At 38.0% G+C, this 14,239-nt stretch overlaps 1 protein-coding gene across 1 annotated transcript in view; it reads right to left on the bottom strand.

Annotated features, from left to right (window-relative positions):
- The window catches only part of xpo4 (exportin 4), a 98,732-nt gene that overhangs the window by 32,061 nt on the left and 52,432 nt on the right, over positions 1 to 14,239 (bottom strand). The window contains 3 exon segments of the mRNA XM_052026656.1: positions 8,167 to 8,343; positions 10,202 to 10,376; positions 12,468 to 12,625. Coding sequence (XP_051882616.1) covers positions 8,167 to 8,343; positions 10,202 to 10,376; positions 12,468 to 12,625 — 510 coding nt within the window.

Below are 14,239 nucleotides of genomic sequence, written 5' to 3'. Positions count from 1 at the left end.
TTCAATCATTACATAAGGATGTAGAACAACTGCATTTACTTTAGAAAGCATTCTACTGAATATGTTGAACGGAATGATACAAGGCAAGACCAAACTAATAAAACAATATCCTCAATGTGATAAACATTATTACAATATACTCAGTTTTTGAAACTGTGCAGTTAATTCTGCAGTTAAAATTTGTAAAATTAAGACCTAACCAAGAAAACAACATCCTCAATGTGATGAAGATTATTAACTAAGAAAACCCTCATCAATACCAGTACATGTTGACATTAATGGTCAAATATTATTGGTCAAATAAAATTTCCTTTGCTTTGTTCCTTGTAAAAGGAATACAATATTCTATAATTTATTACAATCATGAATACTGATACATTCATATGCCTTCCTGGGGGAACAAAGTGTAAACATTTTGTTTAGATTAACTGGATATCCTAAAAACATACAAAAGGGTACGTGGCAAAACAAAATTAAAGTGAGATTATTAAAATTGTTGTTTTAGCTAGATTTTAGTTCAGGTGATAGGACAGACATCTGATCAGACAAAAGAATAGCATTCTTCAGTTTACCAACACAATCTGAGATAACACTTTGGTGCAGTACTAAGGGAGTGTCTACTTTTAGATTACAAGGATAAAAAGGGTTTGGCCAGTTAGGGATGTAAATCTTTTGGTCAAATTAGAGGAAACAATTTAGGGGGTTCTAAATAAACATTCCACATCAACAGTCATTAAATAAGAGGCTGGCTGATGCCAATACCACAGTAAAATAAAAAAGTTAAAGAAATTGTGCTGGCTGTAGCTGGTGGTTCTTAGACGTCATGTTAGGCATTCAAACAGAAATTCTGGACTCCCCAGCAAGCACAGTGAAGCGTGGAAGTTCAGGGTCTTGTTTGGAATTCACTCAGATCCCGCAGCAGGTCAGACCTGGTGCAAGATCAAAAACACTCTATTTCAAAGGGGTTTGTAGGAAACACATCTAAGAGTCAAAAGGGAAGGCAAATTATTAAGTACTTTGCCTCTAATATTATTAATTATTCCTAGTATCCATGTTTTTTTGAAGTAATGTTTTTAATGTCTTTGCATGTCAAAGACATGTAAAGACTCCAATAATTACCTGCAGGTTTCACTGTTGGCACAGCTCTGCCCCTCAGCATTGCCAGTTCTCAGAAACTTTCCAGCGCACCATACACTACACCACACACAGCCTAGTTATACTCTTTGAATCAAGATGGATAACCAGTATGAAAGACCCACTGGACCTGGCTGAGGCAAATGCAAGCATGCAGGAACTGTGGACAACAACTCTGGTCAATGGTCGCAGTCCAGCACTACGTAGCTCATTACTTAGGATAAAACTAATGGACTCACATACCCAAAAAATCTCTCCTGAACTTGTGTTGCTCTAAGAACTACTCCAGTTTAGTAATCTCTGCATACTTGGTACAATTCTATTATTCTGCAATACCTTGGCATCCTTCCTAAAGTACAAAGAACCAGAATTGGAGACAATGTCTTGAGATTTATCCACATTAACAATAATTTTCCCATGTTTGTACTTTATGCCTTCATTAAAGGAAGTCATATCATTCAATTACTTTTGGTTTCTTAAAGGTCTCAACTTGTGTTGTTGCCTTCAGATGAGGAAGACAGTAATGAAGGTATTGTAATGAAGGGCTGGGTGGAGTGAGGTGAGAAGCAACAAAAATGGGAGGATTGGAGGAGGATTCGGGGCGTGGGAGGGGGAAGAGGAGGAAAATACACTGGAGAGTAGAGTTTGAGGGTCCGGCCCCCTCATCACCCCTCCTCATCTCCATCTCCCTCCCCGCCCATTCCATCCATTCATCCACCCACCCACTACACACACATTAGTGAAGGTGTGTGGCATGCTTGCCTTCATCAGCCAAAGCATTGAGTATAAGAGTTGGGACATCATGTTACAGCTGTACAAAACATAGGTTAGACTGAACTTAAGGAGTATTGTGCCCAGTTCTGGCCACCATACTACAAAGAAGATGTGACTAAACTATAAAGGGTGCAGAAAAGATTTAAAATGCCTGGATTGGAGGACTTCAGTTACAAGGAGAGATTGGAGAAGGCTGGGTTTGCTTTCCCTGAAGCAAAGGAGACTGAGAGGTGACATGGAGTTATGTAAAATGAGAGACATGGATGGGGCAGATAGCCAGAGTCTTCCCCCCCGCCCCATCCCTACTCCCAAGAGTAGGGGTGTCTGAAGCTAGAGGGCATAGGTTTAAGGTGAGAGGGAGAAGGTTTAAAAGGAATCTGATGTAACATTTTCACAAAGGATAGTTGGTATCTGGAATGAGTTACCAGAGGAGGAAGGGGACACAGGAAAGGTAACAAGGCAACTGGACAAGAACTTGAATGAGCAAGGCCCAGCGGGATATAGAACCATAGAACAATATAGCACAAAACAGGCCCTTTGGCCACCATGTTGTGCCGACCTTCAAATCACTCCTAAGACTATCTAACCCCTTCCTCCCACATATCCCCCTGTTTTAAATTCCTCCATATGCTTATCTAACAATCTCTTGAACTTGACCGACATATCAGCCTCCACCACACCCCATCAGTGCATTCCATGCACCAACCACTCTCTGGGTGAAAAACCTTCCTCTGACATCTCCCTTGAACTTCCCACCCATTACATTAAAGCCATGCCCTCTTGTATTGAGCATTGGTGGCCTGGGAAATAGGCGCTGGCTGTCCACTCCATCTATTCTTCTTAATAGTTTGTATACCTCTATCATGTCTCCTCTCATCCTCCTCCTCTCCAATGAGTAAAGCTCTTGCTCCTTTAGTGTCTCCCCATAATCCATACTCTCTAATCCAGGCAGCATTCTGGTAAATCTCCTCTGCACCCTTTCCAACACCTCCACATCCTTCCTATAATGAGGCGACCAGAATTGGACACAGTACTCTAAGTGTGGTCTAACCAGAGTTTTGAAGAGCTGCATCATCATTTCGCGGCTCTTAAACTCGATCCCACGACTTATGAAAGCTAACATCCCATAAGCTTTCTTAACTACCCTATCCACCTGTGAGGCAATTTTCAGGGATCTGTGGATATGGACCCCCAGATCCCTCTGCTCCTCCACACTACCCAGAATCCTGCCATTAACCTTGTACTCTGCCTTGGAGTTAGTCCTTCCAAAGTGTACCACCTCACACTTCTCCGGATTGAACTCCATCTGCCACTTCTCAGCCCAGCTCTGCATCCTATCAATATCCCTCTGTAAGCTTCGACAGCCCTCCACACTATCCACAACACCACCGATCTTTCTGTCATCTGCAAAATTGCTAACCCACCCTTCCACCCCCTCATCTAAGTCATTAATAAATATCATGAAAAGTAGAGGTCCCAGAACCGATCCCTGTGGGACACCACTAGTCACAGCCCTCCAATCTGAATACACTCCCTCCACCACAACCCTCTGCTTTCTACAGGCAAGCCAATTCTGAATCCACACGGCCAAGCCTCCCTGAATACCTTGGCCTCTGACCTTCTGAAGAAGCCTACCATGTGGAACCTTGTCAATGTTATGGAACTAATGCAGGCTAGTGGGATTAGTACAGATAGGGGTGATGGCTGGCAAAGACACAGTGGGCTGAAGGGCCTGTTTCTATGCTATATAACTCCATGACTCTATTTCAAAACCCTTTTATAGACCAGTAAAATTGAAGTGTATATTATTAAGAGCAATGTTGTCACAAATGCAACATTAGGAAGGTAGAACCCTCCCCAAGTTCTCAATGCTAACCTAAACACCTTCCCTACCTTGAGTGGTCCTGGACCAGGGTTTTCCATAAATTGCTCAAGATGCAGCACATTTACAAGGAGGCTTTAAGAATATCCTTCAAACTTTTCTGCTATCCATTTGGAAATCTATTGTTATGTCTTGGCCTTGAATTGACCATTTTAAGAATAAGGTATTGGGCATGTGAATAACGTAATCTGCTCAATTTATTTGACTGAGTGTAACTAGGACTTTAAAGCTGGGGATGTTACTTGGGAGAGGACATTGACATTGGTTCACTTGTCTGTGGAGATTTTGCAGAAACAGTGTTGGTGGAATGTCTTCAAAACTGTGGTACCTGCTGCAAGTTGTCCAGGTTTCAGAACAACACGGGAGAACAGACAGAAAATGCTGCCAAGTAGATCACAAGCTTTGTACCGAGTTTCAGTTCTTAATTGTCAAACACACTTTTCCTCAAAATGTTATGGGCTATGCTGGCCTACTGCAGTTGTTGGTGAAGTTCATCAAAGTTTACCATCGCCGAGGTGGCTCCCAAGATATTTGAAGTGGTTCACATTTTCCAAGGTCTTATCGTGATCTTTTTTGTGGTAAGGGATAGGTTGAAAGAGACTCTTCTCCCCCCCCCCCCCCAGATGTTGAGTATAAGGACCATCCTCATACATTTCAATGAATGAGTCGATGACAACTTGGAGCTTAGAAGCTTCACCAATATACTGAGGTTTCTGTGACCCAAGTTCCAGAAGGGAAGCAACATAGATTGAAGGATTTCCTATTAGTCCTAGATTTCATCTCCACCATAATGTAATGCTTGTTAGTACATCTGAAACGTACCTGTAGTGAAAAAGAACTCAAAAAAATTTGGGGCAATGACACAGCTTTGCTTAACACCAGTCCGCACTGAGACTGGATCTGCTGTGGACCCGTTTAGGATTATGGCTTGCATATGGTCCTGAAGTAAACGCAAGTTGGAGTCAAACTTACGTAGGCAGCTAAAATTAAGGATGACGTTCCAAGGTCCCTCTTGATCAGCAGAGTCAAGATTTTTAATGAGATCAATAAAGCCACTTACTGGACTTCTCTTGAAGTTATCACGTGGTGAAGAACACATCCACCAATTATTCATCTTTGCTTTCTTCTTTCTTGCCACACCAAGTCAAACATTGTAGATGTAGGAATTCATGTCATTGTGTAACCCACACACAAAGAACTGGAAGTGGTAGACTGTGTTTTATTTTAAATTTTGAACGATTACAACCTTGTAACATTTATTCAGGTTTAATAATCAGACTAAAGTGGACACCTTGAAAGAGCACTCATACAATTGACAGCATCAGCCACTTATAACATAATATTCTCAATAACAAAGGAAGGAGAGTTATTTGCTTTGTTCCAAGTAAATGGGTTTTTGCATACAAAAATTCAAAGCTACATTTGAAACCATTTTGGAAAACATATTAGATGGAAAGAAAGGAAAGCCTCTCTCTTTGCCATTGTAGAGTAGCTTCTCAGTCCAACTGCATAACCAGAGAAATTTAATAACGATCAAATGAAGAGATGGCAAAACTCAAGAAAACTGCCTAAGCAACAATCAAGCTTCCAACATCATATAACTTTCCCAAGTAAGGATGCCACCAAGTGTTTTTTCAAGACCTGATACTCTTCAACTATTATCTAATGTGAAGAGAACAACTTTATAGCTCTTTAAATGTTTACTGTGAATCAAAGTGCAGCGCAATGCAAATTGCATTCTAACTTAGAACTAATGTTGATATCTTAAAAGGACTTAAAAAGGTTCACAAATCTTTCCAACTTTACATGGGTGTGCATTTGAGAATTCAGCTCCAATGAATTCCAAGATGATTACTTGTCTACAAATATGCTTTTACAAGTATTATATGCAGAGTAATTAGGAGCAAACCCAAATTAAAGGAAGGTATTTATATCCAGCTCTGGACTCCTTTGGAAGAGGCCACATTGTTCTTTTAGGTTATGGTGACCAAATTAAAAATTGATAAAGCTAAAACACAGACACCTCAGAACAATCCTTCAATTATAACTGATCAGAGACATTGGAAAAATAAGAATGTTTTAAACACTAGGCAAAGCTCCACCCCAGCTTTGCCTTCTTTCAAAGGCAGTCTGTGTGTTCCAGGTGTGCAGCCTCATCAGTAAACCGGCCAAGATGGAATTGATGGTTTGTGGTCAAGTTTGCAGATGATACAAAGATAGGAGGGGCAGGTGGTGTTGAGGAAGCAGGGAGTCTGCAGAAGGACTTGCACAGGTTGGAAGAACAGGCAAAGTGGCGGCATATGGAGTACAGCATAGGGAAGTGTACGGTCATGCACTTTGGCAGAAGGAATAAAGGCATAGAATATTTTTTTTAAACGGGGAGCGAATTCAGAAATCGGAGGTGCAAAGGGACTTTGGAGTCCTAGTTAAGGATTCCCTAAAGGTTAACTTGCAGGTTGAGTTGGTAGTAAGGAAGGCAAATGCAATGTTAGCATTCATTTTGAGAGGACTAGAATATAAAAGCAAGGATGTAATGCTGAGGCTTTGTAAGGCATTGGTTAGACCACATTTGGAGTATTGTGAGCAGTTTTGGGCCCCATATTTAAGGAAGGATGTGCTGGTATTGGAAAGGGTCCAAGGAGTTTTATGAGAATGATCCCAGGGATGAGAGGGTTAATGTACAAGAAGCATTTGATGGCTCTGGGCCTATACTCACTGGAGTTCTGGAGTTTAGGATGGGGGGGGGGGGGGGGGGGTGGTGGAATCTCATTCAGACCTACTGAATATTGAAAGGCCTGGATAGAGTGGACATGGAGAGGCTCTTTCCAGTAGTGGGAGAGTCTAGGACCAGAAGGCATAGCCTCAGAATAAAAAGACATCTCTTTGTAACAGAGATGAGGAGGAATTTCTTTAGCCAGAAGGTGGTGAATCTGTGGAATTCATTGCCACAGACGGCTGTGGAGGCCAAGTCATTGGGTATATTTAAAGCAGAGGTCGATATGTTCTTGATTAGTAAGGGTGTCAAAGGTAATGGGGAGAAGGTAGGAGAACGGGGGTGGGAGGGAAAAATAAATCAGCCATGATTGAGTGGCGGAGCAGACTCCATGGACCGAATGGCCTAATTCTGCTCCGATGTCTTATGATCTAAGACATCCTCACTACCACCTCACTGTGCGGTGCTCACTGGAAACCTGGAGGGTGCAGCTCGATTGGCCTTCTGCATCCAACCCAACTAAATGTAGTCAAGTAGGAACTTAAACTCATTACATCCACTCCACCTCAGGCTTAACTGACTGAAATTCAAAGGATGATCTTGTTAAGATAGTCTCACCATGATTTTGTGAATAGAATTTTGTCTGATAAGTGGAAGTCATGCAAGAAATTTTAAGCTTGACTGATTCTTTTGTAATCTACTGTTTGATGACAATAATTCACAACTGAAATTTACATCAGTTTGTTGTGCCAAAAACCAATGTCTGATGATTACAATATAAAAATAGTTACTTGCTTACATTGGGCAACAACATTCAATAATCTACTTTGACTTTCCAACAATACCACATTCAATGTCAGAAAATGATCAGAGACAATGCATGCAGAACAGTACAAGCTGGAGTCATAATTAATGATGCACAGGAGCCATTTTTTTTTCCAAACCATAAGACTAAGAATGGCCTTAAGTTAATCCACACATCACTTGCCATACAAATTTAGGCTAACAAGTTTTGCACTCTTAAATCTTCCAATTAGAAGCAACTTGAAACTCCCTTCTGATTCAGCTGGTAAAGTATGTGCATAACAGAGTCATATAGTCCATGCATTTCCAAGTCTAAATCCCAATTTGTATTTTACCTGATCCAAGGTGAATTAGCAGTTATAGGTACAGTTGCCTTCAGCCTTCCTGCATTAAGGAAGTTAAGAGTCAGTGCAGCCACTTACCATGTATGCTGCTGGAAACTGAATCACTTAGGTTACGTTAGAATAGGGTCATACTCAGCATAATGCTGACATATTATCATATAACCTGATAAGTCACTTGGAAGACTCTTGTCTCAACAATAATTACTTGGATGAGACAAGAGAAAAAGAAACTGGGGAAAAAAATTGATAAAGGAAGAATTTCAGTTCAAATACAATCTTCTCCACTTCATTATAAGTAACAAATTTTAAAATGAATCACAGGATTGTTTCAAAGTGCCAATAAAATTCAGACAGCAGTGAAGTCCTCTAAAACAGAAAGACTAATATAAACAAAAATGTAAGACATATTACTATTCATGTTAAAAAGCTATTCTGGTGGTTGAATAACCTTTACATCTTTTATATAAAAGAGGAAAGGTGAGAGAAAACAGAATAAATTTTGAGGTAAAACTCACCAAGTTTCTTGTGCCCTCTGGTGCTGCCAAATGGCATTGAATGTATGAATTAAAAACTTGTACAGCATGTTGAGTAAAAAAGCCTTTATGGAAATGCTTGTTATCTTGCACAAGCGTAAGCCATGATTCAAGGAGTTTATCATACGCCTCCATATACACCATGTCATCTTTGTCCAGCTAAGAACAAAAAAATCCAGTAAATTATTTAATTGAATGGGGAGTAAACAAATAGAACTGAATGGACACATGTTCCATTGGACAAAATAGCATACAAGGTGATCTAAAAATGATTATAAGCACTAGGCATTTTCCACAACTTTTTTGAAAATCATCAAAATGCTTTCTGGCTTAATATTTTTGCTTTAAATTCTCCTTTTCAATAAAAATGATCAAAACTACTGACAGTGTTGCATTGTACTATTAATGCTCACCTTCCATTTCTAAAGAGCCCATTAGAAAGGAAAATATGCTGTGGGTATGAAACAGCATACTTAGGGATTACCAAAACTAACCAACGAGTTCTAAGTATAGATGGATATGTGTATTTTACAAATATCAATGGCAGCTGGAGTGAGAATGCTTTGAGGATACATTATTCTTTACACTATAAAGCATTTAGAATTTAACATTGCATTTCTAAACTAAAAGTACTATAAAATCAAGTTATAAGTAGGTTAGGTATACATATAAAGAAGTTGCAGCTAAGCATCAAGGAAACAGATTGATACACTCTCAGCAGAAATTACGCCATAAAACTAAAAAATGCTGATGATGGTTAGCAACCTCTGGACAAAAACAAGAAGTTAATGTTTCAGATTGATGACCTTTCATCAGAACTGGAAAAGGCAAGTAACCAAGGGTGCTTCAAGTTAGAGAAAAAGGGAGGGATGGAAAAAAACAAAAGGGAATTTTTGTGGTGGAGGCCAAGATCGTCTAGATGACACACATTTTGTTAATAACAGCTAAGAGGGAGATGAATAAGTGTTAATCCCAGCTGATCTGCCTGGTGGAACATAAATAGATGGAGATGAATGAAGTTGAGAGCAAAAAGAAATGTAAAGTCCAGAACACAGCAGCCACTGGAAATCTGAAATAAAAAATAATGCTGTGATTAACTAGCACTGTTCTTAGATGACACCAACAACATTTCTATCATCTGAACAATCTTAGATTCTGCCTTATTATAGATATAGTTGTAAGAAGCATCTGAGGAGGAAAGAAATTTGGGGTAGGAAATGTCCAGAGTATAGGGTCTGACAGCAAAAGCCACAGCTGCCAATAGTAAGACAATTAAACTTGGGGCTGATTAAGAGGTCAGAGTGGAAATAAACAGATATATTGGAGGGTTGTCGAGCTCAAGGAGAATATGGAAACCAGGGAGATCATGACAGATTTGAAAATGACTATTTTAAAAATGAGACGTTGCTTAATTGGAAGTTGATGTAGATTAACATTCACAGGGACAATGGTTGAATGGAGAAGTACAAATTATGACAGAGCAGCAGTTCTTGATGGCGCAGTTCATAGAGTGGAATGAGGTCAGCTGCCAGAGTGTACTGGAATAATCAAGTAAAAAATAACTATAGTTTCGGAGAGCAACAAACGAGAGGGCTGATGACTGTGGTTGGGAATAAAGTTTGCGACAGAGAAAGTTATCTGCGGCTTTCAACTTCTCATCTATTAACAGTCAGGAACATTACAAAATAAAATAAATCTCTCTTCAAAATAAAAATGCAGGTCACATAAATAAATGAATTAGAGATCTTTGTTTATGTAATTTTCTACACAGAAAAATGAAATTAGATTCACATGCAAGCTGTTTCAGTATTATTCAGATTTATAAACTAAACATTCCATGCATTTTTCAAGTTTGTATATTTTGTAATAGTTTCTTTTCAACCAATAAGTAGTCATACCATTAGAAATGTGTTCATACAAATGAATAACAAAAATATGAATTAATTTTGGTACGTTTTGATTTCAATTCAGAAGGCAAAACAAATTGTGTCAAGGTGAAATAAGAGAAGACACTTACCACTTCTTCCAGGGCAGCACTCCGTCCAAAGGAGCAGGTGAGATGTGTGAGACAGTTTATGAATGAAGAAAATAGTTCGCTTGGAATGGCAGTTAAAATACTACGTGGGAACTCTGAAATCAAGTTGCTCATAATATTGGAAATTCCCACCGCTTCAGAATCCTCTATTTCTATCCTAGAAAATTCAATGAGCTTGAAGTTAATTTCTACTTAACAATAGCAGTAATAATCAAAATAAGAAAACTGATTTGCCAAAGAAAATTTCAGAGTCTGAAGCTCTGTAATTTGGTTTATATTTATAGTTTTAAGTTAATATTAAATGATGATTAGTTTAACTAGAATTAACATGTAATCTAGATCATGTGCGGTGAAAGAAAACTGATTCAAGCTGATGACAAACAAAATGGAAATATTTTTGAAAAATCTAAAAATTGTCAAATGAAAACAGATTTCAATATTTTCAAAATACATGCTATTACCAAACAGAGTTTACAAGGAACATTTAGTTCAATTTACATGTTCACCCTAGTCCAATATCTTGGCTCTTATGGGAGTTACATTCAACAGAGATAGAAGTAGGTTTGCTTTTTTTTCCCCAATTTTTGAATCTAAAAACAGGAACAATTTATTCTGATCTATTGAGATCCAATAAATCAACATGCACTAATATTGGATTACTGGTCCTCCACTTTTAGGCAGATCTGTCATTTGCTTAAAATCCACAATAAGGTGGCATTTGACAGCAGGATATTTTGCAAAATGCAAGAAATTCTAGGTGGAGTATGCATCATTAAAGCTTCAAGTAATTTTCCTGTTTTATGGTGACCTTTAAAAAAGGGACCACAGGAGGCTTCTGAAGAAACAGTTGTAAAATCTAAAATGGAGGACCAATACATCCACCACTTGTGCAAATTACCTGTTGTATATTGAAAAAAAGAGAAAACAAAAGCAAATCTATTTCTATCCCAGTGCTGTACATAACTCCACAAGTGTCAGGATACTGGATAGAACTAACATGTAAACTGAATTAAATGCTCTTAGTATAAACAGAGGGGTGTTCCTACTTGCACTGTGCTCCTGTGTCTCCTTTGTGTATTGGAGCTTGTGATACATTTTTGGGCACTGCAAGAATTCTCAATTTTTATTCATCCACCAATGGAAAAGTTCTTTTGCTACTTACCAACAGTAAGACACCCCGCTTCATTCAATGTGTTACTGGTGAGTCTGCTCTTAGCACCATTCCTGCTTGCCATGCTGCAGTTGCTCTCAAGGAAATGCTGGTGCTCACACATAGCAGCTCATCCCCATCTACCCCATCCCAACTATTTAACAATGCATTTTAAAACCTAATCTAGTTATCAGGTTCCCTTGTGCAAATTTTAATGGAAACTAAAAATGTTTGGATAAGCTCGACAAACCAAGAAATACTATCTAACCTACTCAGAGAATTAATCTCAGCAAGGATGATAGTAGCAACACCATAACTGGCCTCAATACTGCTTTAGGGAGGTAAAGAACAATCATAGATTTATAACATAAACTTTCCCTTAAGGCATGTGGAAAAGTGTTAAAAAATTTTGCTTCTGGCATGAAACCTCACCTCCCAGGAATACATATTAATTTTCTGTTGGGCCAGATCTTACCCAGAGTCACTGCCTGCAGGGTCTTCCCATGCCAATATTTTCCTGGGCTAGATATGATGGGCCTACATTGATAGTTTGAACTGGCCTAGACTTCAAGGCAGCAGGGCTTCAGAGAGCAAACAGAAAACAACCCACCATTATTTTTCATGAAGGTTTTCACTGCAGCAAAGCCTTGTTCCCAACTTGGCCTTCAAAGACATTTAAAACTACTAAAACTGATATAATTAAAATTTTATTTACTAATAAAGTTAACTAAAACACTAATTAAAAACAATAAACTAAAGCAAAATAATTTATAAAAAAATGGAACCCACTTTCCCTTTTGCCTCCGAATTTGCAGCCCTGCAATCCCCACTAAAATCAATGGGTCCTGGATCCTGTACCAGATTGGGCATTCAGAGTCTAAGTTTAACAGTGCAAATCAAGCAGCTCTCAAGTTACTGCCATTTAAATGAATAAACACTGGTGGTTCCATTCAGAACCAGCAATCTTCACCAGTGTGATCCACCCATCCTATTTACCTCGCAGATGGAAAAAACAGCAGGAAGAGCAATTTTGTAAAATTACTCTAAATATACTAAATCCAGTGATTTATCTTATTGCCTAATAAATGAAGAACATACCCATTAATCATATTGAGTAATCCTTCAATGAAGTGAGCCAGGTAATCAACCTGAGCCCTCTCATCAGGAAATATAGGTCCATGGATTGAGGCTAGTTGTGCCAGACACTGCAAGGAATCCTGGGCCATGTCAGAATCTTCTCTGATTTTGCGATGTACCTGCAATAGAACAAAAATGGCTCAATTCTATTGGCTTAAAGTATATGTATTAAAACTTGAAAATAATTTTTTATGCTTATCTAGATCATTCAAACAAAAGAATAACATAAAATAAAATTAGGTAACCTCTTGTTCAATAAATAGATTTTTTCTTGTATCTACAAAAATTGAAGTAATCTTGTCCTTGAATCACTGTTTCTTGGCATTCAAATAATAACAAACAACACAATGTCTCCCATAAACCTGCAAAATAATGGCAATTTATACACACATAGATGACCCCCACTGAGAAATTTATGCTTCAATTTGGTGAATCCCAATATGTAGCAATTAACAGTTAACTGCCAAAATGAATACATTGCTCAAAATTTTGGAAAAGGAGGTATTAATCTTTGTAGTCACCTGCCCTTATCAGACTGGATACATTTTATGCTTGTACTTCACAAACAGTTTGTATCAAAAGTTTAAAGGTGCTCCTGTACATTTAACACAGGTCAGGATATGGCTCAAGTCAAAGGTTATCAGAGGTTATTCAATGACACCTTAGTTTGAAAAATGGAACCAATTTATAAAATAATATATTACTTCTAAGGTACTAGATATTGCCATAATTATATCATTAAGATTTAAGTGTGACTACTTATTCAGTATAAATTGGTGACAAATTGCAAACAGCTTTGGGAAGTAAACACAGACATCTGTTTTAGCATTAATCTGTCAAGGATGAGAAAGTCAAATAGCTTTAAATTACTGTCACATTACTAACAATAAAAAAAATATGGTGTTAAATGTACTGTGAATATGGATCAGTTTTACTCTTGAAAATACAAATGCAATAAAAATTAAAAGAACTCTAAGGGACAGTTAAAATACCTACGAATTTCAGTCACCCACATAACCAACATTTTAAATTTTCCTTGGAAAAAATGCTTCACCTACTTTAAAATATCATAGAGGTTACAATTAATCACCATTGGAGTACTACATTTGCAGTCTTACCAGTGAACTCAGTGGCATTATGACTTTATAAATTAAAACCTATGCAGCCATTAGAAGTTTGAATTTAGTTTTAAAATGATGCACTATTTCAGGTATCTGTTATGCATTTTTCCCTCAAAAATTCAATGAATCTAATCAATAATCAAGATAATTTAAAACTACGTCTGACTGCATTTAATTTGATCAAATTTTCAGTAGCCTACTCTATCATTCACAAGTTTGTAACAAATGTAATTTGCAGCTAACATAATCCTTAATTTTATTTTCCCCACTGGTAATTATTTTGCTCTTCTAATAAAGTCTACACTATGAATAATGTTCTCCAGCCCTCCCAGTTTCAGCAAGAATTGACAGAATAAGCAATTGGCATCCTATGCATTGCTGCTGTTAGATATAGAATATCCTAATTGCCTGCAGCTAAATCATACTCATGACAACAAGAAATACTTGGAAAACTGTTTAATCCTGACATAGCAATGGAAGAAATAAAAGGGGCAAAGTAGCAGAAACAGGGAAAGTAGAATACAGAAAGAAAGTGAAAGGGATGAGAAAGCGAAGGGGACAGCATACAACACAAACTAGAGGGAAGGGTAGTTGGTATAAAATGGGTGGGGA

This window comes from Pristis pectinata, chromosome 11 (assembly GCF_009764475.1).
Source record: "Pristis pectinata isolate sPriPec2 chromosome 11, sPriPec2.1.pri, whole genome shotgun sequence".
In the NCBI taxonomy this organism is placed as follows: Eukaryota; Metazoa; Chordata; class Chondrichthyes; order Rhinopristiformes; family Pristidae; genus Pristis; species Pristis pectinata.
The sequence above is the reverse complement of the archived record's forward strand: the minus strand, read 5'-3'. Positions and strand labels throughout refer to the sequence as shown.